Source organism: Vicugna pacos, chromosome 24 (assembly GCF_048564905.1).
Source record: "Vicugna pacos chromosome 24, VicPac4, whole genome shotgun sequence".
NCBI lineage: Eukaryota > Metazoa > Chordata > Mammalia > Artiodactyla > Camelidae > Vicugna > Vicugna pacos.
In genome coordinates this window covers 19132590-19156644 of record NC_133010.1, presented here as the reverse complement: position 1 = coordinate 19156644, position 24055 = coordinate 19132590, and the positions used below count along the sequence as shown (strand labels likewise).

Sequence of the window (24055 nt, the reverse complement as noted above, 5' to 3'; positions counted from 1 at the left end):
ATGTGTTTTAAGGTTATTAAAGAGTTTTCTTTAACTGGCTCTATCCATTAGGCCCATGTTTGGAAAACTCAGGCCCTGGACTTCTAGGTCTTTCTTCTAGCACAGAAAATCTTGGACAGGGGGTCCACGGCAATGTAAATGAAGGAGCGGCCTGGATCCTATTTATTTAAAATTAAGACCTGATTTTAAACGCTTTTGCCTCCCTGACTGTAAAACCAGTAAGGGAACTGGATTTAGGGCTGGGATCATGGCACTCTGGACCCTGATTCTAGACTTCAAGGAGGCTTACTTTTCTCAATTTTATAAACCGTGGACAGGCTTCTCCATCTCTGTAGGCCCTACTCTGATCAGATTCTGGAAAAGGATCTATCTCTATGTGCAGAATTGATTTTAAAGTTTACTAATAATAGCTACCAACATGTTAAGCACAGTGCTAACTGCTTCAACTGCATTTAAACCTTCTCCCAACAACTCTAACTGCAGATGCTGCCACCCTGACTTAGAGACAAGGACACTGAAGCTTAGAGCGATCAGGCAGCTTGCTGGCAAGCCCCGGGCTCATTCAGGGTATGACTCTATGACTCCAACCCAGGGCTGTCTAATGGCAAAGCCCATGCTCCCAGCCTCGATGTTTTAGGACCCAAATTACGGCAAGCCCCAGTGTAAACCTTCTGGGCCTACGACTGTGCAAAGACCAATATGACTGTGTATTCCAAATCCCGCCAGTCCGCCGCCCCCAGCAATAAAAATGCTATGATCTAAAATGGATGAACCTGGAGTAAACTCTATGCCATTTTTAAAGGGATATCTTCCATTTCTCTTAAGAAGTTTTAAATCTGAATCTCTCAAGCCATTTTGTCAACTGAGGAACTAGCAGGTTCTAGAAACAGTAATCCTATAACTGACTGTTATTCAGCCTCCCCAGAGAGCTATCAAAAATCGTCTTAAGGCAGTTTGCAACTTTCATTACTGATTTTCCCTTGGCCTCCACCTCTGTGCACCAAGCTCCAGTATGAACTATGTTATTAGTTCAGGAGACCCCCAGCAACTGATTATTTTAGAAAACCTGCCCTTTATCTTTATGGAGTGAGGATCAACAGAACTTGATTTTGTGAAATCAGATAGAAGTTCTGAGAAATGATCATCACCATAATAATAGCTAAGATATACTGAATGTTTATTATGTGCCAGACCTTGTTCTGACTGCTTTTACACATTTAATCATCATCCTAACTCTGCAAGGTAGATACTATTAACATCCCCATTACACGGATGAGAAAAAGGAGGGATATATCTTGGCTCTCTTTTTCAACCTCCCCATTAATAAGCTGAAATCACTTTTAGATCATCTAGACGCTAGCTTTCTGCTAAAGAGACAAGAAAAACAAGTATGTTCCTCCACATCGTCAAGGGTCCAGACACAATAATAAAAGGTCTCACCATCTTTCATCAGGAAAAATGGCCCAAGATCAACTATCGTGAAGCCCAAATAATCATTTTTGACACAAAATGTAATTGACCATAGTCAACTACACTGCCGTCCAAGTCATTCAGTCATTTAGGGGCACAATCTGCAACTAATTTATTCTTAAGAGTCCATTCACTTAAAATTCAACATTTCATCCATGAACCATTGAAAATTCTTCTCTGGTTGTTGAGAGAAATTGGTAATTATTACTCAAGATTCTTCATTATTCCCATGCTTCCCAGAGTGAAATTTTCAAGCCTTGATTGTTATTTGTTCAGGTGTTGGAACTGACTTAAAACGGCTCTCCATGGAAAATCCTGGCCCTGCCCACATGCACAGCCTGGGGTCACTCTGCAGGCGTGTGGATGACTCCCTTAGTCAAGTCCTGGGTCAGCTTCTTAATTTTTGTAGAAGAAGGTCAACCCTACCGTTAATTTGGGTGATTTTTAAATATGTGGATGTGACCTTCATCTACAACATGGAATCATTGCTTGCCAGGCCCTGGCCAAAGAATGTACCTTTGAACTGTTGGCTGCCTACTTTTTATCAAAATCATGCATGCCAGAAATAAATGTTCCGAGTGGAAGGGAGCCACGTAACCTGGGGGCAGTGGTTTTAGCCCCGGAGCAATCTGCTAAATCCAGTGCCATGAACTTTCTGCCTCAGAGCCCAGTTTTAATAAGTCATTTTATAAGGGTTACGGAAAACATCTTCAGACGGAGCAAGAAGATAAGAGGAGGGGCTTATTATTTTGCCTCTGAGCCCACACCTTAAGTAATCCTTGCAATTGGACTCTGATCACCTCTGATAAGAAAACAACATGAAAGAAGAGAGCTGTCTCTAATCAGCAGTAACAGGGAGCGTCAGAGAAGGGTCTCCATTCAACATGAACACTTACGTTCTTCTCCCTGAGCCTCCAAGACCCCTTATATGACATTGGAGCCAAACAAAGGAGGAGCGACCCACGGGCTCCAGTTTGCTTGAGTAATTTTCCTCCACACAAGTCTAATCATCCGTGTGTTTCTTCACCAACACTCCCATCCAATCTCTCCTCCAATGCGCTGAGTGAATGCTGTGCTCGTGAAGACACAAACCCTGACAAGCAGTTAGAGAAGGATTAAGACCAAAGTGCTGGGTCAGAAACCAAGTCCAGGCCTGTCAAGACGCCTCCCTTTAGATTTGCAGAGACTTCCGACTGCTGACCCTAAGCAAGAAGACAGCAGATTTTGGTTTGAGCAGCCAAATCACCAACCCTGGGATGGCCTCTCCCCAGCCAGCTCCCTAATGTGTGAATTTGCACGTCTGTTCTAAACACTCACCCACACAGGCTTTGAGGCAATCCTGTCCAGCTGAGAAGGCTTCTGGCAGGGAAATTATAATAAGAGTACTAATGACTGGTTGAAGTTGTACTGTCCCTCCAAAGACTGATACTCATGCCATCGGCCATCATCACTGTGACCTTATTCAGGGTGGGACAAGCTGGAGAAGCAGATCCGAATTAGCCCGAGTAGAAGGGAGGACACGCAGCTTCTCTCCCTTCCTCTTCGCTCAGTTTTGATGGGCTGACCTCCTTTGGTTGCTGTGACTGAGGAAGGAAGGAGGGGAAGCGCTGGGGGTGAACCATGATGGCTGGACAGGCTAGAGCTGGCATCTCTGCTTTAACATTTACTGCTTGGCGACTGGCCAAATAATTTGCATCTCGGTTTCTCCATCTATAAACGGGAGGAGTTAACCCCGACTGGGTACGTCATGAGGGTCAGCACTAGGAAGTGCCTGGCACATAAATGACACTGAATATTCACGGTGGCGGTTCCCATGGTGAGCTATGTGTCTCTCATGGATTCCCCTTGAAGTTCTTCAAGGTCAAGAAGCAGGTCTTATTCATCTTAAAACCTCCAGTATTAGAGCCTCAATAAATATTTGCTGAATGGACAACCACAAGAATAATCTCCTTCCCTTAACTCTATCATTCAGTTGTGAGTTTGAGGTGGAAAAATCAATAAAGAGCTGTCCCCACCCTGCCTTTGCAGAGTTAAACCAGCTTCCGCTCAGGAGTCACATCAGAAGAACAGAGCTTCAAAGTCTTGTCAGATAAAGGAGGTCTTTATGGAGCGGAGCAACTTCGGGTTTTGCATAACAATACACCCACAGATTTTAACTGATCACTTTTCCCCTAGTTCCTTGTGGATTCATGAAACTGACAGCTTGGCACCAGCATATTGACGCCTGTTTTCTATCTAACACCAGCTGTATGAGTGCCTCATGTTTAATCCACTCTGTAAATTTTTAAGCAACTATGTAAAAACAAAAACCTCAGAAACCCAAGAAAAGATGCTGGGTTGAGTTATTTCATTAAAAAAAACAAACTCTAATAAGTGTCTCCTTTCCGTCTGCCTCCCACTGCAATCAGGTGTACTCAGTTTCCCTTTCCTCAGAGTGTGAATTGCAGCAGCTTCTTTCTGCCTATGAAAGAAGTCTGTGCTCTAGGCCAGGGCCACTCAAGTGTGGTATCCCCAGAAGACCAGGAGCTTATTTCAGAATGTAAATCAGTGCATTGCTTCCTTCTTCAAAAGGTCTTGCTGTGGAAAAAAAAAGTTAGCTGAGGTGGAGGGAGGAGGGTACAGCTCAGTGGTAGAGCACGTGCTTAGCACGCATGAGGTCCTAGGTTCAATCCCCAGTACTTCCATTAAAAAACAACAACAACAACTAAAATAAATAAATAGACCTAATGACCTTTCCCCCCAAAATAAAATAAATAAATATTTTAAAAAGTGTCAGCTCAACTAAATAGTCTCTTTAGTGCCAGGCTTGATGTGCGTTCTGGCACAATCTCCTTACAGACAAGCAACAGGGAGCTCACAGACCATCACCACCTGTGGACCACACTTTGCGAAGCACTGTTCCAGGTCATAGACCTCTCCATCTGCCGGAGACTGCCAGACTGACATTTACAATGGACTTCTGAGTGGTTTTTGGCCGCCTAGTCTCCCTATCCCTTCCTTTGGTAAAGCCCCAATACCGAGACTCTGACTCACCCTTTCTCAGTCATGGGTCCAGGTGGGGATCCTGTATGACTGGGGCTGGCCAAACAGTGCTCTGAGTCTCTCTGGTCACAGTGAATGGTCATGATTCAGGGCCAGCCAATCAGCATAATTCCATCTTCCTGGTCAGCTTTTAGATCTGGGATGGGCAGTGGCCTTGACTGATGAAATCAGAGTTAAGCCTGGGACTCATGTAGAAGCTACAAGGGAGACAGTCTTGTTCCATTAAAGTTGTGAGGAAGTAAGCCTGGAGTCAACAACACCCATGAGGGGAGAGCCTGGCTGTGAAATGAAGCAAAGACAGAGAGCAGAACTGAAAGGATTCTAAGTAGGTCACTGGAACCTCTGGATCAAGCCATGCCTGAAGCAGTTTCTACCCTATGACTTTTCGTTAATGTGAACCAGGAAATTTCCCTTTTGCTTAGCGCATTTGGTGAGCTTTCTAACACTTGCAAACAGAAGTATCAAGTTAGGTATGACTACTATACCCTAGGCTCGTTCTAAAATTCATAAACATTAATCCTAAAGAGACAAATCTGAAAAAGCAAAAGGTGGGGAGTCAGAAGAGCTGCCATTTTCTGGGACTAGAGGCAGGTTACCAAGACTTCCCACACCTGAGTTCCTTCCTCTGTCAGGTGATTAACATCTGCTTCACTTGTTAGGTGACTGTGAGAATCACACAGAAAGGAAATCATTCTGGAAACATATGGAAAAGCACTGTACAAACAAAAAAACAGTATCATTACTAGCACAACACCTTACTTGTTCAAACTTCAAAATCCTAGCATCCATAACTATCCAGATCCTATAAAAAATTTTTTTGAAGTCTTTCAATAACAACAGATGGTTGTTGCTGTTGTTTTGTTTTTCATATCACATACTATACTCTGCTCTAGGAGAGGAAGCTCCCCCTGCCGGCCAGAGGGCAGACAGAGAGCCAGCCCCGCCTTTTGTTCTGGGCTCAGCATCAACACGCACTGTGGTTCATTTCTTAGGTCCACCCAGGCCATTTTCTCCCTCGTCGCACACATCATCCCATCTACTCAGGCTTATGAATCATGAAAGAAAAATGATGATTTAATTTCGAAATTACCACTATTAATTCTCAACTGCTATCTGGCAACTTTGGAGTTGTCCCAATAACACTATTCTTATCTAGCGAGGCAGATTTTGTTTGTTTTTGCTGTTTTCATAGCCGAGATCTAAGGGCCAACATAACAACAATCTTTACAGTAAAAGACTAAACTGTTTGAAATTTTCACGTTTTCTTCAAACGTCAGAACACAATCATTTTCTGATAGATAAAAACAGTTAGCAATTCGGGTGTAAATTGGAAGAGGCATTACTACCATTACTGATTTTTAAGTTATGTGCTGAGTTTCTGGTCAATGGTGATATTTATGGATTCTCTTCTGATGGAAAAATAACTAAATTTTTGGAGTTCCATATAATATATAATGCAACTGGAAAAAAATTCACTCTTCACAGTCCCCTCCTTTGAGGAGCTCAATCCCAGAGGCTGGGGTGGGAGGACAGAATGGACGCTTGTTTCACGAGCGTTCTCGTGTCCTGGGCATCAGTGCTGCACCAAGCATGTGCACCCACGACTGAGCCCAGCATGCCCCAGGCTGCGTGACTGGTACCCATGGGCAGAGTCATAGTTCCCTGGAAGCAAAGAGCAGACAGAGCGTCCCGTCCCTGCTCTCAAGGACTGGCTGCATTTAGGCAGAGCAGGCTGGCCCCAGATACAGCAGGCTCTACAAATATCACTACCCTGTCTTCCTGCGTCTCCATCTGTGCCGCTTCACTGTAAAACGAGTTGAGCCTTCCCTGTTATCTGATTATCTACAATTCAAGGAGAGGAGGCTCCACATCTAGCTGTACCACCGCTAAAGCTGGTGCTTCGTCTTCTGCTGATCTGAGACACAACAAGTGACAAGGCGAAGGGGAAGAGAAGAGAGGGACCGTCCCTCCAAAACCTCTAACCACTTACCAGTCGAGACAATGCTCTGGAACCAGCATAGATCACACCCACAAAGAGCACTGAAGCAGGAAGCCACGTCGAAACAGCAGATCTGGAAACAGGGAAAGAGACCATAATACTTTCGTTACTTATGTCCAAAAGACCCCGCTGGAAAGTATGACCCTTCCCATTCACCAAATATAGCCCCCGGGGTTGTCGAAACATCCCTAGGTGACTTGCGAAGCGTGACTCGGTCTGTATCACTGAGAGGGATGGAGGCTTACTAAGCCATCTTGCCCACAGCTCATCACTTGGCCAACCATATGGTATTACTGATCCCACCATCGGGCACAGGTAAGCTGGAGAAGGAAAGGGCTTCCTGCAGGTTGGAAGAGAGGAGAGTTCTGATTTTTTTTTTAAGGGGGAAGTGAACAGCATTCTTCAGAATGTAAGTAGCTGAAGGCTTTGAATCCATGCCAAATTATTTTAAAATTTTTTTAAAGGCTGGTTACCTAGGCAATGTATCAAACAGCTTTATGGAACCACGAACAGAACCACAGTGTCAAAGGACAGAATTGAAGAGAGTCTTTGAGCCAGGTGGCCACGTGCTGAGCCTCAACCATTAACCTCAACCATTAACCTGAGATGCCAGTTCAGGGACTCTCTAAGGACTTCTGGAGGGCACGTTTCTTTGATTCAATTGTGGCCACACCAAGAACTGGTTTCAACACAGTTAAGAATCTTGATCTCCTTAAGAAAGGCAAAATCCCAGTTTCTGTACACAGAGTACATATCACCGAGGGTGCAACTTGCTTCCTTCATCAGTTACAAATGCGTTTGGTTCTCTAATTCAAGTTCCCGGAGTCATTCTAATAATAGATATAAACTAATGAAACCATTCCAGCAGGATATAAAATAATAATCCCAACTAACTCAGTGAACTGCTCTCCTGGGATGAAGCCTGTTCCAGAAATGTTGTTTGTCAATTTTATTAGCATGGCAGATGCTCCATCCCTCATCAGACCTGCTTTTGTACAACTTCCCAGGGAACCCGGCATGAAAACACTTCTAGTCTCTAGTAAGGCCTCCGAACCCTACTTCCAGTATACATTCATTCAGCCCAAACTCATAGCAACTTGCAAGGTGCTCCCAGCACCAGAGTTAATATTAAAAGCAGCATCATTGTGGACATTTTCTGAGTCCTCGCTACAGACCAGCTAAATGTTTCCTACGCTGGGATCTTTTTAAAACCTGCACAACAATCTCACGAGGAAAGTATTATTTATTATTATCCCCGTCGTATGAGATGAGGAAAGGGAGGCACAAAGAGTTGAAGTAATCTGTCTCTGGTCAGAAGAGTTGGTAATGGCAAAGCCACAATCTGAATTCAGGTCTGACTCAAAACCATGCTTTTAACCCCCTCTCACCCTTTACCCTCAAGGACCTTGTGAATGAAAAATACTGCCAGCCGTATCAGTAAACAAAGAATGCTGTGGCCATCATGTCATCTGTTGCTACCGCCACCCCCTCAACCTTTCACCCATTCCCCCTGCCCCCGCAGCGAGTGGAGGGAACTCAGGATATGGAGAAGAGGGCAGCCGGTTTCTGCAGCCACCCCCAACTGTGCACCCTAAGGGCACTCAGGATGTGGAAGAACAGGATACTGGCCCTAAATAGCTAGGTGTATATCAAAGGAATGATTTCAATGAGCCCAGACCTTCATACCTTCCCAAACATAGAAAAGTGCTAAATTCCTTAACTTGAGATATCTGGTTTTCTCTAATTAATAGTAATCTTTTGATGATCCGACTACCTGGTCTTTGTTGCAAAAACTCGTGTATCCTGGCTTCGACCTAGCCACTCTGGAACAGTCTCTTAGAGCGATCTGAGAGGCTGCCTCCCAGGCTCGAGTCCTCAGAAGTCCGCTGAATTAAACAACTCTCAGCTCTTAGGTTGTGCACTTTATTTCAGTTGACAACCTCATCATCTAATGGGAGACACTGACATATAAATAAATAAGCTGCAAACACAATGTGATTTTGCTCTGGGAGCAGACCACGTAGCTAATTATCTGAGAACATTCTGTTATGACTACTCCTGCTGCAATCGGACGTCTGCACTTCCAACAAAAGTGCCAACAGAGGATGGAAGATGCCAGTCTCTATCCTAACGGGTCAAGCTAACATCAGCCAGTTGCCACTCTTCTAGGAAAAGGCTTTCCCACTAGACATCCAGGGTCAAGGGAGACAGGATCCAGGCCTGTGGCCCGCAGGGCACTAGAAGGAAGCCCAGAGCCCACGCTGCAGAGAGGCAGGCGGGTGGGCACCGAGTGGAACAGCAGCCGGCCCAGCTGCGGCAGGCCCGGGACTTCGGAATTAAGGTCAGTGAGGCCCCAGACACGTGTGCTCCTCTCCCTCTTAAACAAGGAAAACTCCTGCCACGCATCTACTCCAAGAGACATCCGGGTATCCGAGTGGCCGTGGCCGTGGCCGTGGCCATGACAGAAAGGAAACAGGGAACATCTTGCTTTTAACCCCTCTGCCTTAAAATACAAAGGAATAACTTTAACCAGAAAAAATACACGTGGGTCTAGTTGGACTAAAGGTATTTTGTGACAGCAGCCTGAGCTGACTGAGATGCCCTCCACTGCAGCTCTAACTCTGCAGGATTCCGGGACAGCCAGCAGCCTGGGCCTGCAGGTAAGGAACAAATGAGGCACGTGCCACCAGGGCACCTCCTCTCCACCTTTAATTCATAAGGTGGCACCACCTGCGTCTCCTGTACTGGTTTAATCTTTCATTGTCCTATGTGCCATCAAAGGAAGCAAGACAGGGTTAAATCCCGAGAAGGTCCTGGCAGAATCTCGAGTCTCTGTGGTGCAGGAGCCTCTGGGGAACTGCTGAGCCATTGGGTTGTGTGTGTGTGTGTGTGTGTGTGTGTAGATGAGATCTATGGAAGAACTACTTGCTACAGGGTCTGCTTTGAACACACTGGTGATACGGAATTTGTCTTATATGATCCATAAGCACAAACGTTGCATCTTCTCTGCATCGTGTGTACTTTCTGTCTTTTTGCTTGTGCACACGCCACCATCCCTAAGAACCCTGATGAATGAAGCATTTTACAAGAAGCTAACAATAGTCTCTTGGCATGAAATCTTAAAACTCTTGTTATTGAGATGAAGGCTAATTAAATTAAGTCACTTGTTTTTCAAATAGAGCATGCATTATTGAGGGAACATCTGCTCCCTGAAAACACTCAGTTAATCTATTCCTGGGAGCCTGGCAGGATCCTTGAGCTGAATTCTTGAAAATTCTCAGAGTGATGCTGACACCTAGTGACCCAGAAGCAGTTTCCAAACATGAAAAGAACACATGACCAAGATACCAGGGCTCACAGGTTGACTACTGACTGGCACTGCCTAAAACAGTAACACACCTTACAACTGTAAAGTCAGTATTCACTTTACAGTTTATAAGGACTTCTGCATATATTAACTCCCTGCTTATAGAAGATGCCTGATTTCACCTTTTTGGTCCATTACTGGTGGATATGGTCCTCAAGGAGTCTTACGCCCTCTCAGACCTTTCTCCTTCAATCTTTACTCTCTCCCTGACTCAGAGAGGGCCATCCTCCCATGACAAAGTCCAGCCCTAATATTACTTGAACCCAAGAACCCTTGTTGACACTGTGTCTCACCGAGGATCACTCAGAGCAGGAGTTAGCAGACAGCAGCCTATAGGCCAAGTCCCACCTGCTGCCTGTTGCTGAAATAGCATTTTATTGTCACACAGCCACACCTGTCTGTTTACCTTGTCTATGGCTGTTTTTCCACTACAACAGCAGAGTTGAGTAGTTGTGACAGAGAGCGTATGGCCCACAAAGCCTATAATGTTTCCTCTCCGGTTCTTGTTTGCAAACCCTGATTCAGAGTAAGGCAGCCTGGGTCCCAACGTCTGGAACTTACGAGCTGCGGCACCCTCGGGCGCCTCACCCCAATCCGGGGAAGGAGCGGGGCTGGATGTGCGGCTAAGTGAGTTTAGGAGACAGGCAGCCAGGATGGCACAGAACAGAGATGTTAGTACTAAGAAACACAGTCCAAAAATGAAAAAAGAAAAAGAAATAGAGGTCACCCAGGTCCCCGAATACCAACTGAGGTAGGATAGAAGAGGTCCACATCTCATTTCTAATAGATATGAGAAAGAAAACCCAGTTCAAGCATCTTGCCCGTGCATAGTCCGTGAGGGACTGCCAATTCAAGCTAATGTGCAAGACATAACACCTTTGATCTCCGGTCCGGGAGGTTAACACTTCATACCATTGACTTAAGAGGTCAGAAAGGGCTGTATGGACACAGAGGGACAGCTATACACAATGCGGTCTATGACAAACAGTGAGTTCAGCAGATTCCTATGCACTGAGTGGTGTGGGCATGCCCTGCAGGCATCAAAGGTCAAAAAAATCCCCGTCCTGAGAAAGGCAAATACTGCATGGTATCACTTATATGTGGAATCTTTTTTAATACAGTCAAACTCATAGAAACAGAGAGAGTCTGGTGAAAGGGCACAAAGTTTCAGCTACAAGATGAATAATGTACATTGATTATTCATGAATGATGAATAATGTATCCTATGAGGATCTAATGTGTAATATGGTGACTACAGTTGATAACATTGTATTTATAGTTGAGATTTGCTAAGAGAGTGGAACTTAAACGTTCGTACAAAAAAAAGATAACTATGTGAGTTGATGGATGTGTTAATTAACTAGATGGTGTGAATGTTTCACAATGTATACGTATATCAAATCACCACAATGTACACTGTAAATAACTTAAAATTTTATTTGCCAATGATACTTCAATAAAGCTGGAAAAAAAAAAAAAACCCTGTCCCTTTACCAATCCTGGCCTCTGGGATGCCTCCCAGGTACAACCCAAGCACCATGTCAACACCAACCAGATTCTATTCACTATTATATCCCCTCAGTGGCTCTCAGCACGTTTCCTAAGGAATTTTTGAAAGTTGGTTTTATTATTCACAAAAAGTAATTTCTAACACACACGTATATATGTAAGGCATTCTTCTGGAGAGAAAACAATGGGAAAGAAAAACAAAAACACAAGAATCTGAGTGCTAACTTTCCTCTGTGAGCAAAGATGACTTTTTATAAAACTACAAGAGTCACTCAAAAGGAAATATCAATACATTACAACACTATTTGGGAAATTCTAACCACCAGTAGCTTTGATGAAGGTGGGCTAGCTCACTTAAAAACCAATAAATAACCAATCATTAAAAAGAAGTACAATTGTGTCCCGAATTGACTGGCTCATTTATTTAGGGACTGGGCTGAGTTAATTTGGAGGTTTTATCAAAAGTAGTAGTTATGGTTCTCCAGCAAAGACTCTCAATGGAAAATTTAGGGGTGAGGGGTTCTTTATCTGTCAGAAATCTCTGCACAAAGGTATTATGGCACAGGTTTTTTTAACTTAGAATTTTTCATATTTGAAAACGTTGAGAGTCAATTTTTCTCTCTTATATATAGTGGATAAAAAGTAGTAAGTAGGTTAAAGATCACTTTCAAAATGTATTTATGTATGTATTTATTTATTTAATTTATTTTCATTTTCACAATCTGACAAACCCTTTCCATTTTTTTTATTACAAACCCTTTCCATTTTTTATTACCAAAATGCTGTAAAGTATACAAAATGCACATGATATAGTGAAGGTTTTATGTTGCTTTTCAAACCAACTCTGCTGCAAAAGAACCAAGTAAGCTGTCTCCCACAATATATCAAAATGTTTTTATTTAAACATGGAGCCTAGTCGTACAGGAGCCAGCAGATGGCATCTAAAGTCTCCAGTGAAATCACACCTGAGTGTCCTCAGCCGTGGTTCTGGAATCTAATACAGTGCCATGGTCTCGCTGTGCTGTGCTACCAGACGTCCAGTCAGCTGAAACAGGTCACAATGTGCTTTAAGGCTCACGTTTTGGAACTACAGAAAGCCTTCGGCACAGGACTTCCAATGCTGCTAGAAAAATCACTTCAATGTTCTGCAATGACTTGGCAACAGCAGTAGCCACCATATAATGACAAGCTTGTGGCTGAAAACCAGGGCTGTCTTTCTCAAGACAGAGGCTTCCAGGGCAGCACCCAATACCCAGTGATAACAACCAGTTGCTGGGCAAACATCCTGGGAGGAGAATGGTTCCATCGGGCCACTTGGTGGTGTCAATACATGACGTGGCCAGGGGGAATCAGGGATTCTGCTGTGCTCCAGCCCACAAGGACAGTCTAAATGAGCTCTCTATGGTGAATGCTATTAAGGAGCAATTTGGGGCTTGCCCTCCAGCCCCATCATTATAATCCCCAACCATGATGATGTCGGGGATGCAAAACCGTCTTCCTGCTGTTGCTTCCTTTTTCAGTAAAGCCTGACCTCTGCTCTCTCTCTGCTCGGTGACACAGCAAAGCTGGGCTGTGGTTCTCTAGTGACATAATCAAAAAGCAAAGCCAAGCAGGAAACATGGCCACAGCAAACACAGACCCAGCCCAAGCACACACAAAGGAACACTGGTGCTGGCTCCTTGCTGCCAGCTGTCTGGTAACACCCCTTTGCCGAGGGCACATGGTAACTGGAAATCCTGAGCTGGGACAGCAGTTATGAACCACAAGACCCACTGCAAACTAGGACATGGGGATCTGAAGCTTAACTGAGCTGACACCATGTGTGTGGCTGTGAGACCACCAAAGGAAGTCCAGGGGACGGAGGTGAAAAAGTCTCTAGAAAATTGAGCAAGGGGACAAAAAAGGGATACTATCATGGATCTTCTGAGATGGGTGGCACCTAGCATCATGCGAATTCAAGGGCCAACTCTGTCTAGTGGGTCTCAAACTTCTGTCGAGGACCACTTCTTCCAGGAAAAGAATCTTGAGAATTTTTTACTTTTCCTGGTTTGACTAGTCATTCCCCCTCCTCCACCCACAAAAAAAAGCAATAAAGTATGAAGAATGCCATCAATGGATGAATGAATAAACCAAATGTGTTACATACACAATGGAATATTATTCAGCCTTAAAAAGGGAAATGTTGACACATGCTACTTCATGGATGAAGCTTGCAGACATTATGCCAAGTGAAATAAACCAGTCACAAAAAAAACCAAATACTGTATGATCCCATTTAAACGAGGTGCCTAGAATAGGTAAATTCATAGAGCCAGAAGCTAGAAAAGAGGTTGACCAGGGGCTGGGGGATGGAAGAAAGGGGAGCTCTTATGGTTTCTGTTTTGGATGATGAAAATTTCTAGAAATGGATGATGGTCATGGTTGCACAATATTGTGAATGTACTTAACACCACTGAACTATATGCTTAAAAATTGTTTTAAAATGGTAAATTTATGTTACATATATTCTACTTACAAAAAAAGTTTCCATATGAACAATGGCATTGCTTTTAAGGAAACATAACTAAGGTAATGTTTAAAAGACCATTACTAATAAGTAAATACTTCACATCAGAAATCATAAGATAAAGTCAGGGTCACTGTGAGAGCAGAAGACCCAAGCTGATTAGCACCGATGGACCCCAGTCCAAAATCTGACAGCCAGTTCTCTTGCTTCTGCAGAGAAATACATTCAACTACTTGGGGTCAAAATGCTTCATTATTTAACTGAATATTAGAACTATCAAAGGCCTTGTGAATTCAGGGCTCATGTTCTTTTGAATGAAGACCCAATTCTCAGGGAACTATCCACCATAACAACAAACTATAAAGTAAGACTTGCACTTGGTATCACATGTAAAATACCAAAAGTATATTTTATTAAGTAGAGGATTCCATACCATGGAAATGCAAATTTTTGACTTAATGAACTGCTCCTTTGGATTAGTAAGCGTCCTTCGTGTGATATTCTTTTAGAATATGGACCAGGATATTAATTGTGTCAAGAAAGTGAATCCAAACCCAAGTTCCCAGGGCCTCTCCTTTGTAAAGCCTCTTAAACCAGTGTTTTGCTCTCTACTTATATATTTGCAGGAGAAGCCAAAATTATCAGTATTTATACTGGACTCATTCTCAAAGCTTCTCCAGAGTGCCAGGCCAAGGGGTAACTTAGCAATGAAGTAGTTAATCTGACTCATGGAGAAGTTGGGCAGATAACTCGGATCACAAGGCAAATGGCTTGGCCTGATCATTTAGTCGGGATGTTTACCTTATTCATGTAAACCTTGACTTCATTTTCTCTTCGTTTTACGCATAATTTCAGGCGAGGCACGATGTTCTCAAAGAATCAACAGAATTTATTCAGGTGAGGCAGGAGTGGATAGCCGATTCGGATTAAAACTTTGGCTGAAAAATGTCATGCTCTTTGACTTTTTTTTAATATATGTATATTTTTATTGAAGTATAGTCAGTTTGCCGCGTTGTGTCAATTTCTGGTGTACAGCACAGTGCTTCAGTCATGTAGGAACATACATATACTTGTTTTCATATTCTTTTCCACCATAAGTTACTATAAGATGTTGAATATGGTTCCCTGTGCTATACAGTATAAACTTGTTGTGACATTTCTTTTAAATCTATTTGAAAAGCTGTCTTAATAGAATCGTAGCAACTCATGTTAATTGTGATCTGAGTTGGCCTCTGGATCAGAATTTTTGTGCGAAGGGTTATAAAGACTATTCTTGAGAAAAGCGGCAAAATATGAGCATGGTTTACAGATAATAGTATTGTATTGATGTTAATTTCCTCATTTTGATAACGATGTAGTCATGTGAGAGAATGTCCTAGCTCTTAGGAAATACAATTTATAAGTAAAGAAAAGAGGTATCTTACTCTCAAACCGGCAACTTTCAAATAATTCAGAAAAAAAAAAGTGTGTGTGTGAAGAGACAGTGATAAGAGAAGCAGGGTAAAATAATTATTGGGGAATCTGAGTAAAGGGTATGAGAATTCTCTGTGCTATTTCTAACTTTTCCAGGAGCAGGAAATAACTGCAAATTCAAAATTTTACCCCCCCAAAATTAAAGCTGATTTAATAACTTATTTATAGGGGCCCTATGATCTAAAACAAAACCAGATTAATACAGTATTGTAAATTATATATTGCAATTAATTTTAATATACATGAGTGGCATCATTAACCAGGAAAACATTACTGAGTTCTATAGGATTATAAAATCATTGAATCTCAAGGTTAGAAGGGAATTAAGAGATCAAACAACTCAAACAAACATCCGTGTTTCCCAATGTAACACCATCAGTTAAACAATATAAGAGGAAGCAGGCTGTGAATCATGAATCAAGCACAGAAGGGGTGGTCCTACCTTGAACTGCAGTTGATCTCCGCCCAACCCAGCTTCCATGACACATGAAGCAAAAGTCCACCAATCAGCGTCTGCCACCTGAGAAGAATCCGGGCCAATGTGAATTTAAGAGCTCCGTGGTCTCAAACGCCATCCAGCCCCGTTAGATCTGTCTGCCTGACACAAATACACGCATCCGATCCTTCTTACAACTCCTGTCTCCTACTTTCTCATCATTATCATCCCAGTTCTCAGATCCCTCTTTCTCAACCTCTCCTGCTCCCTCGAGCCCAGCCGTATCACTGAGAGCTAATACTGATGGTCTTCTCTTCTTATCCTAGACTTTTCCTGAACGAACTCTCCCACAGTCACTACTTACTTCTCCATTATCTCTACACTGATGATTCCCAAATCCTCCTTCTCACCAGGATGTGGCCACCCTGAGACCGCACAAGCTCCCAATGATAACACGCCTATAGCATGACCTTAAACCTCCCCCTCCCCATCCTGAGCATCCTCCTACCATCCCTAATCAGCCAAACAAGAAACCCGGATGTCATCCTGGCCCTCCTCTGCCGTCACTTCCCTTATCTACTTACAAAATCCTATTGACTTTATCCCCATAACAGTTCTGAAACCCAAAGCCGCCGTCTCCTTCCCTCTTCCCAATTCAGACTCATCACCTCACACCTGGAACACAGCATCAGTCCCCTCACTGGCCTCCCTCTCTCCAGGGTTGCCCTGTACCCTCCATTCTCCATCTCACAGCCAAAGGTTTTGTTCTAAAATGCAAACTGAATCATGCTCCTTATTTTTAAAAGGGCTTATCCTCCCACAGCAGCCCTCAGCCTCTTTTCTGCCCCTACACACTTGGGGTCATGGAGCTCATGTGAGACACACGTCCTCCCGTGCAGAGTGTAGGGGGAGCACACGTTAAAAGATAAACATCCCTCCCCTGCCCACTACAAAAAGCACAGCAAAACGCCACATGAGTGACGGGTAAGGCAGGCATAACTTTATCCTGTTTCACACAAATTGCTTTTTTACTTTCAGTGAGTCATTCATAAATGTCAACACCTTATTTCTGCTTATGACTTGAGATACCTCACCTCGGAGGTGATTACAACACACCATGTGTTGTGACATGACAGCTGAGAACCCCTGGCCTACAGGATAAAGTCACTTGCGTGTGACATGCAAGCCTTCCGGGACTCGCACCCGCCCCCCTCCAGGGTCAGCTCCTGTCCATCTGCTGGTGGCAGCTACATTCCAGCCACAAAGAACAGCCCACAGCCTCGGCACTGTGCCAGGCCACTTGATATTTCTTAGAGTTTGCACATGCAGCCCTCTTGGCTCATAATGTTCTTCCCATCTCTCTGGGTGAATGGACACTCATTCATCCTGTAAGATCCAGGTTTTATGTCCCACTGACTCAGCCAGGCAGAGCAAACAGATATGAGTCAGGCCCTCCATCGGGACCTCAATTATGTAGTTTTTCCCCCAGGGGACAACGGGCAGCACCTGGAGACATTTTTGGTTGTCACAAAAGGAGGCGGGGGAAAGGAGGGCTGCTACTGGCATCTGATGAGCACGAGCCAGGATGCTGCGGGGTAAACATTCCCTCAACATGCAGGACAGGCCCCCACGACAAAGAAGGATCCAGCTCAAAATGTCACTAGTGCCGAGGCTGAGAAACCCTGGTCTGGTGGGAAGTAAGCTAACTAACAGTCACAATCGGTGTGAGAAAGCCCTAGCAGGAAGAGTACCAGGAGCACAAGCCGCCCTATGGGGCAGTGAACCCAGCCTAGCGAGCTGGTAAGTCTTCCCAGGTGAAGGAAATCTGAATCGTGTTCCAAGTGGGAGCCCAGGATGGACAAAGGCCCACAGGTGAGAGAGACAACGGCTCGTTCAAAGCCTCTCAGGTAAGTTCAACCAGCCTGACCTCAGCCTGTGAGCGCTCAAGGCGGGCGCGGCAGGAGCTGACACTGGAGAAGAAGGGCTGGTCATGAAAGGCCATGTCAACTGTGCAGGAGCTGGGGCTTCAAACTGGGGACCCACTGAAGGGTCTGCAGCATGGGAGCCCACTGTCACATTTGCCTTTGGGAAAGCTCCCTCTTTTTTACAAGGGAGAGAATGTTTGTTAAGAGAAGCAAGACTAGGGGGCAGGAAGCAAGGCAGGAGTTGTGAGAGGAATCTGAGAGATCACAGTGGCCCAGGAGGAGGCCATTCAGAAGATGGACAGGTTCTAAAGCCTTTTACAGGTCCTGGTGGTTAATTAGATGTCGAGAAATCAAGAATAGCCCAGGTTTCTGAATCAGGCAACGGGATAGAGGACACCATTCACTGCAGGTGAAGTGAAGGGACACACAGAGGCAAGCAGGCTCCGGAGGGCAGGCGTCTTTCTTTTCTTCACTGAAGTAGCCCAAGTGTCTAGAAAAGTGACTGGTGCATAGTGTGCCTGTAATACATTTTTGTTGAATGAGTTATTCTGCCTGACTATGCACCTCCTATGTGCCAGGCATGGCTCTTGGCATTGGGGATACTCCAGTGACAAAACAGATTTTTTTTTTTTAAATTCTTGACCTTTGTAGACCTTACATTCTATTGAGGGAGGTGCATTCAGTCTGACTCCTCTACAAGGAGGGGAAAAGGCAATTCAGGTGAAAACACCATCCTTCCATATATAAGTTCCCTAAGCCTCTCTTCCCGGAGAAAAGTAAAGGACAGCCAGGATCAGAAAACGAGAAAGCAATATTCCAGCCTTGTTGGCTGAAATACACACAACCATAGGCGACACTTTTTAAAGTTTTACTATGAAATATGAGGTGTGATATACTTGCTATGAAAAATGAACTATTATCTGGCAAAGTAATTCTAAAGTTCACCTGAAATTACATATTAGTGACAATACAAAGAACAAAAATACATAAAAAAGTAAGTGGTGAAAAGTCTTCTTCCTTCCCCTTGTTCACTATCTGCATTGTGTCCCTCTTTTCCTATAATAACCACTTTCACTAGTTTCTTCTTTTTTTTTTTTAAATAAAAAAACCATACATACACTTTGACATGATGGAAGTATACTAGATTCTTATGGACTTGCTTTTGTTCCCCATCAAGTGCATCATGAAGACCTTTCCACGTTAATATACGAGAGTTTCCTTTTTTTAAATGTTTGAATAGTATTCCATTAGGAATACAATATCATTTATTTAACTGGTTCTGTATAGATGAAAATTAGGTTGTTTAAAAATGCTTGCTGTCACAAAAGCTGCAATGGTTCACATGTATATCTTTGTACATATTTCATGTACATAAATGCAAGTAAATCTCTCAGGTAAATTCCTGGACGCGGAATTGCTGGATTGGAGGATTAAAACCATTGAAATGTTGCTTTATTCTACCGAAGTGCCAATTGTGATATTTTACCAATTTGCCACCCATCATCAAGGTATGACAGCACCTGCTTTCTACATCCTCATCAATGCCATGTTATCAGATTTTGAAATTTTATTTTGCAAATCTTATTGGTAAAATATATTTTATATTATGTTTTTCTTATGAATGAAGTCTATCATTTTACACGCTCAAGAACCATTTGTAAGTAGGGATTTTTAGTTTTGGTATAAAGATCTAGTTTTAGTGCACTGGAATGGTATAATTGCTACTTTTTTGTAAATAATTGATCTTTTATTCATGGTTAATATTCCATGGGCATTTGAAAAGGAAGTATAATCTTTATTTTCAAAATACAGAGTTTGATATTTAACTATTAGTTGTATTATTTAGTTATTTATATATACACAAACACACACACTAGTTTTTTGTTTGTCCAGTTGATCTGTCATGGAAAACTAGTAGTAAATTTATCTCCTAATACTAGTATGTTGCTATTTGTCCCTAGAATTCCCTGAGTTTTTACTTGGCAAATGATGATGCCCTGTTGTTTTGCTGGTTGATATTCATCACTATTTTATTTTCATTTTGAACTTCATGCTCCAGCATTGTAATGTGTCCTTTCATTTTGAACTGCATGTTTTAGCATTATAATACACCTTTCTCACTTGCTTAACTCTTTTTGTCCTGAATTCAACCTTGTCTGACATTAAGATCTCTACATCTGCTTTTTTGTGTGTGCATCTGTGTGATATTAAAAAAAAAAAAAGAAGAGAATGAGGGATGGCGTGTTCTGCCACATATTTAAAAGCTATAATAATTGAAACAATTTAGCACTAGCCTCTTTTCATAAAAACTGACAAATAATGAGGGTAGTATAAATGAAACCATTAGGGGAGGGATGATTTCTTCACACTGCACTATAAGCTAAAATAAATGGACAATAATTAAAAACTGAACAAAAGCTCTAATGACATATAGGTGAATAGCTACATGATCTTGTGATGGAGGAGAATAAACATAAAAGCAATAGTATCAATCACAAAAGAAACAATCAATAGAAACACATTTTTTTAAAGCTGGGGGGAGGGCGGAGTTTGAGGTGAAAAAGGTAAAGTGAGTGCCAGAGCACTCCATGCTGCTTCTGCACTGCCCAGACTATAGACCTGACCCTGTACCACTTTCTGTCTTTTTTCTAACAATAGCATCCCCCAGTCACAAGACCACATACTGGATTCCTCTGTGTTTCTCTCTGCAGCTTCATTCCTATGTTCAAACAATGAATTTTCTATGAGGTCACTTAAAAATTAAATAATCAAAATAATTAGAATCAAAATGAAAACAGCAAAGAACAAATTGAAAAAAGAAATTCCAATAAATATGATGGAAAGGTGGTTAGCATCCTTAAAATATAAAGAATTAAATTAATAAGAAAAATATGAAAACCCTAGTAAAAATAAAGGGGTAAAAAGCACAAATAGATAATTCACTAAAAAAGAGGTACAAGTGGGTAATAAACAGAAGAAAACTGTCCAACTTCATCTAAGAAATGATAAGACAAAACAAATTTTTTGCTCATGAAATCAGCAGAGAGAGGAAAAAAGTTAACAGTTGTGGTTTGAGTATAACATCGTAGACACTCTCATATACAGACTGGGTAACATTGTTAATTGATAAAATGATGCTGGAAAAGAATTTGTTAATATTCAAAAAGAATACTAAAGAAGTTCATATTCTTTTATCTAAATTTCTTATATAGGAATCTATTTCAAAAATAGTTAGAAATTTGGCAGATTTGAATGCAAAAAATGTTTGATAACATTGTTGTGTTTATACCCCCAAAATGGGACATAATTTAAATGCCATTAATAGAATGGCTAAATAAATTAATAGTATGTCTATCTGATGAAAAAAATCTATGCAGTCATTAAAAATATTTTAAAGGACATTAAATGATGCTGGTTGGATATTTCCCACAAACGTGTATAGAAAGCATAGAAGATACTCACCCTTGGAATAATGTAGGGTAGGTAAACTTCAAGACAGACAGAACATACTGAAAAACAAATACCAGGTTAATGGACATTTTCAAATTATAGTGAATTGATAAACCGTATAATCAAAGTAATCCCTACTGAAGAAACAAAAGTACACTCAAGTTTCAAAAAAGGCTTTATACCTCCCAAAAATCACACACTGGGGAAAAAAATGACCTTCCAAGTCATACTAAAGACTTGACTTGTGGGTTTTCATGAAAGACCTGTTACTTTGCCCTTTCTGATGATTATATAGAAACAAAGTAAGGTCATTCTTTTTTTAAAGTGAAACATTATCAATATATCCATCAGGTTAGCTAGACAAATTTGAATAGTTAAATGAAAAAGCCAGGTTTTCACAAATTCATATATTCCTGAGTAGGTCTACCACCAACTAATGTTCTTACTTTAGCTACCTGTCCCATGAGGAAAAGAACAAATCTGTTAAAAGTTAGTCATTATTGTGTCGTATCACAAGCAAAAGACTGTCTTCCCTTCCTCCTTTCCTTTCTTCTAGAGCACCTACCACTTATCTTATAGAGCATTTATCATAATGCTGGGCACTCGGCCACCCTGCTTATGAACATTATTTCAATTAATCCTCATAACTACCCTTTGAAAAGGACTTTTTAATCCCATCTTGAAATTCAAAAATTTAGGTTTAGAGAGATTAAAGTCCCAAAGGCCAAGAAGGTTGAGCCAGGATGCAAACATTATCACTGCCTTCCAGAAAGGTGGTACTACTGGATCTTCAGAAGCCCACCACCATAACTGAAAATTAACTGGACAAGGCGGAAGCGGAGTTCAGGGGCATCCTCTGAATATACGGAAGACAGCCACTCACATTAAGAAAGAAGGTATAAGAAAATGCTGTTTGTTAACAGTTCTTTTGCAAAGAGCAAGAGGGTTTTTTCCTCAGGAAGGGAGTGGGGAGAGAGCACTAGAGACCTTTAGTGGGGGAAGGTGGTCCTGGGCCCTGTATCACGACGTTGGTTTAGTGTCCATTCCCAGAGTCTAGGATGGGGTGATGCCCTACTCTAGCCCATGGGGATCCAACATTTCCCTGCATGGTACCAAGTCCAAGGCTAGTTTCTCCCTGCTAACAAAACAAAAACATGGTACCACTGCTCTTCTGCCTCTTCATCAAAAGGGTTTTATAACATCACTTTAGACAAAATTAAGTTTACATTTTATTTTTTTAAATAATTCCACGAGAAACTCTTGAATACACTGGAAGTCCCTGGGATGGAGACAGTAAAAATAGGTTTGGAAATCAGTGGTGTGAGGCGGAAATGCAGATGGATTGATATCTTCTATTTAAAGGCTTCTGGAACCTTGTGGGGTTCTGAGGCAGGGGCGTGTTCAGAAGAGAAGGCAGGATGTGACTGATTCCTTCTCCTACTCTTTCATCTCCGAGGGAACAGGAGCCAGTTGTTTTTTTCTTTCCCTAAAAAGTAGTCCACATATCCCAAAATTAAGTTCCTGAGAATTCACCAGTCAAAAAACCTGGCTTCCCAGGAAATGTAAGGACGATATCCCAGGACGATAAATGGGGACAGTACTGTCCAACAAACCTATTTCTAAAAAAGCATCGTACACAGAGTCGTCGTCTTCTCCGTCATCATCAGCAACAAATCAATTAAAAATCTGGAGGCAGCATTTGCTCCGCGTACGATTTGGGAACTCAGATCCCCCACTGCCAATCTTCACGACCCCACGCCCGCCCCCCTCACCTTGTTCGTGAGGTAAGAAGCCCAGTAGCAGATACAAAACGTGAGGCCGACCAGGCACCTCCTCATGTACATCTGTCAACTTGCGCTCCTTCCCGGGGACCCCCCGGGAGCCCCACAGCCGCCGCCAGAGCCGGGCCACCGCCGCTGCGGCCAGGACCGCCACGTGGCTGCGAGCTCCGCCAATCGGCGCGGGGACCGCCCCCTGCGCCTGCCTCTTAAAGGGGCCGCGCTTCCGCAGGCTCTGCAGCCTGGCGGTGGGCGGGGCGGCACCCAGCGTGCCAGTGCTGCGACCCTGTGGAGAGCAAGAGAGGACAGTTGTCCCTGTAAAAAAGTAGAAAATGATAGAGGAGGGGGAAAAAAGCAGTTGACAAAACAGTCCACAACACTCTATTAGCATTTAGAGAGAAATGTTTACGAATATTAGCTCCAACCGGTGGACCAGACTGTTGTTTGTGCTTTACTGAATTTTGTTTTCTACATTCAGTCTGTATTATTTTTGCAAACGGCATCTAAAAAGCTAACAACAATAAATGCTATTTTAAAGGAAGGCCAGGGTGAGGGGGCGGGGAGGGACTATAACGAGAATAGTTTTTCCTTTAGGAGACGTCAATCCAATTGCTTTGAAATTTCCTTAAAGTAAGAAATCCTTCAAAAAGTAGAGTTTCAAGCACAGCGCCTGTTCCTAGCCTCTAGGGTGGAAAACTGACCTAGTTAGGCTTCGGGCAGATGGTAGCACACACTGATGGACTCTGTCAGGAACTAGAGATACAAGTGTCCCAGCATGTAGAAACTCACAGGTTTTTAGAAATATCCCACATGCCAGGAAACCGTCACTCTTTTTTTTATCTGTATTCCCAATCTAAAATTGCTTATCAGACTATATTATCCAAGAAAATATTGGATACATTGTCTCCATAGAAAACACAAATAAACTAAAAAGTTATTTTTCCTTGATATTATTTTAGGAAACCTATTTCTGAGCTAAAGAGTCCTTACAAAGAAGATTTTTGCCCAAAAGAATTTGCTTGAAATTAGTGGTTATTATTTACCTGAGATTTCCCTGAGCTCTCTTAGTAGATGAAAAAATTCAATTCAGACCTTATTTC

General features: G+C 42.5%; 1 protein-coding gene across 2 annotated transcripts in view; it reads right to left on the bottom strand.

Annotated features, from left to right (window-relative positions):
• TMEM241 (transmembrane protein 241) overlaps positions 1-23128 on the bottom strand; it is an 82577-nt gene extending 59449 nt beyond the window's left edge. The window contains exons 1-4 of one of the 2 annotated variants that reach the window (XM_072949108.1): positions 22950-23128; positions 21190-21236; positions 15809-15886; positions 6503-6584 (exon numbers count right to left, since the gene is read on the bottom strand). In XM_072949108.1, the coding sequence (XP_072805209.1) occupies positions 6503-6584; positions 15809-15886; positions 21190-21236; positions 22950-23021 (279 nt within the window). In that variant the 5' untranslated portion in view covers positions 23022-23128. The remainder of the gene's footprint in view (positions 1-6502; positions 6585-15808; positions 15887-21189; positions 21237-22949) is intronic. The other variant, XM_072949109.1, reaches the window with a different exon arrangement.
• Between the last annotated feature and the right edge of the window lie 927 nt (positions 23129-24055).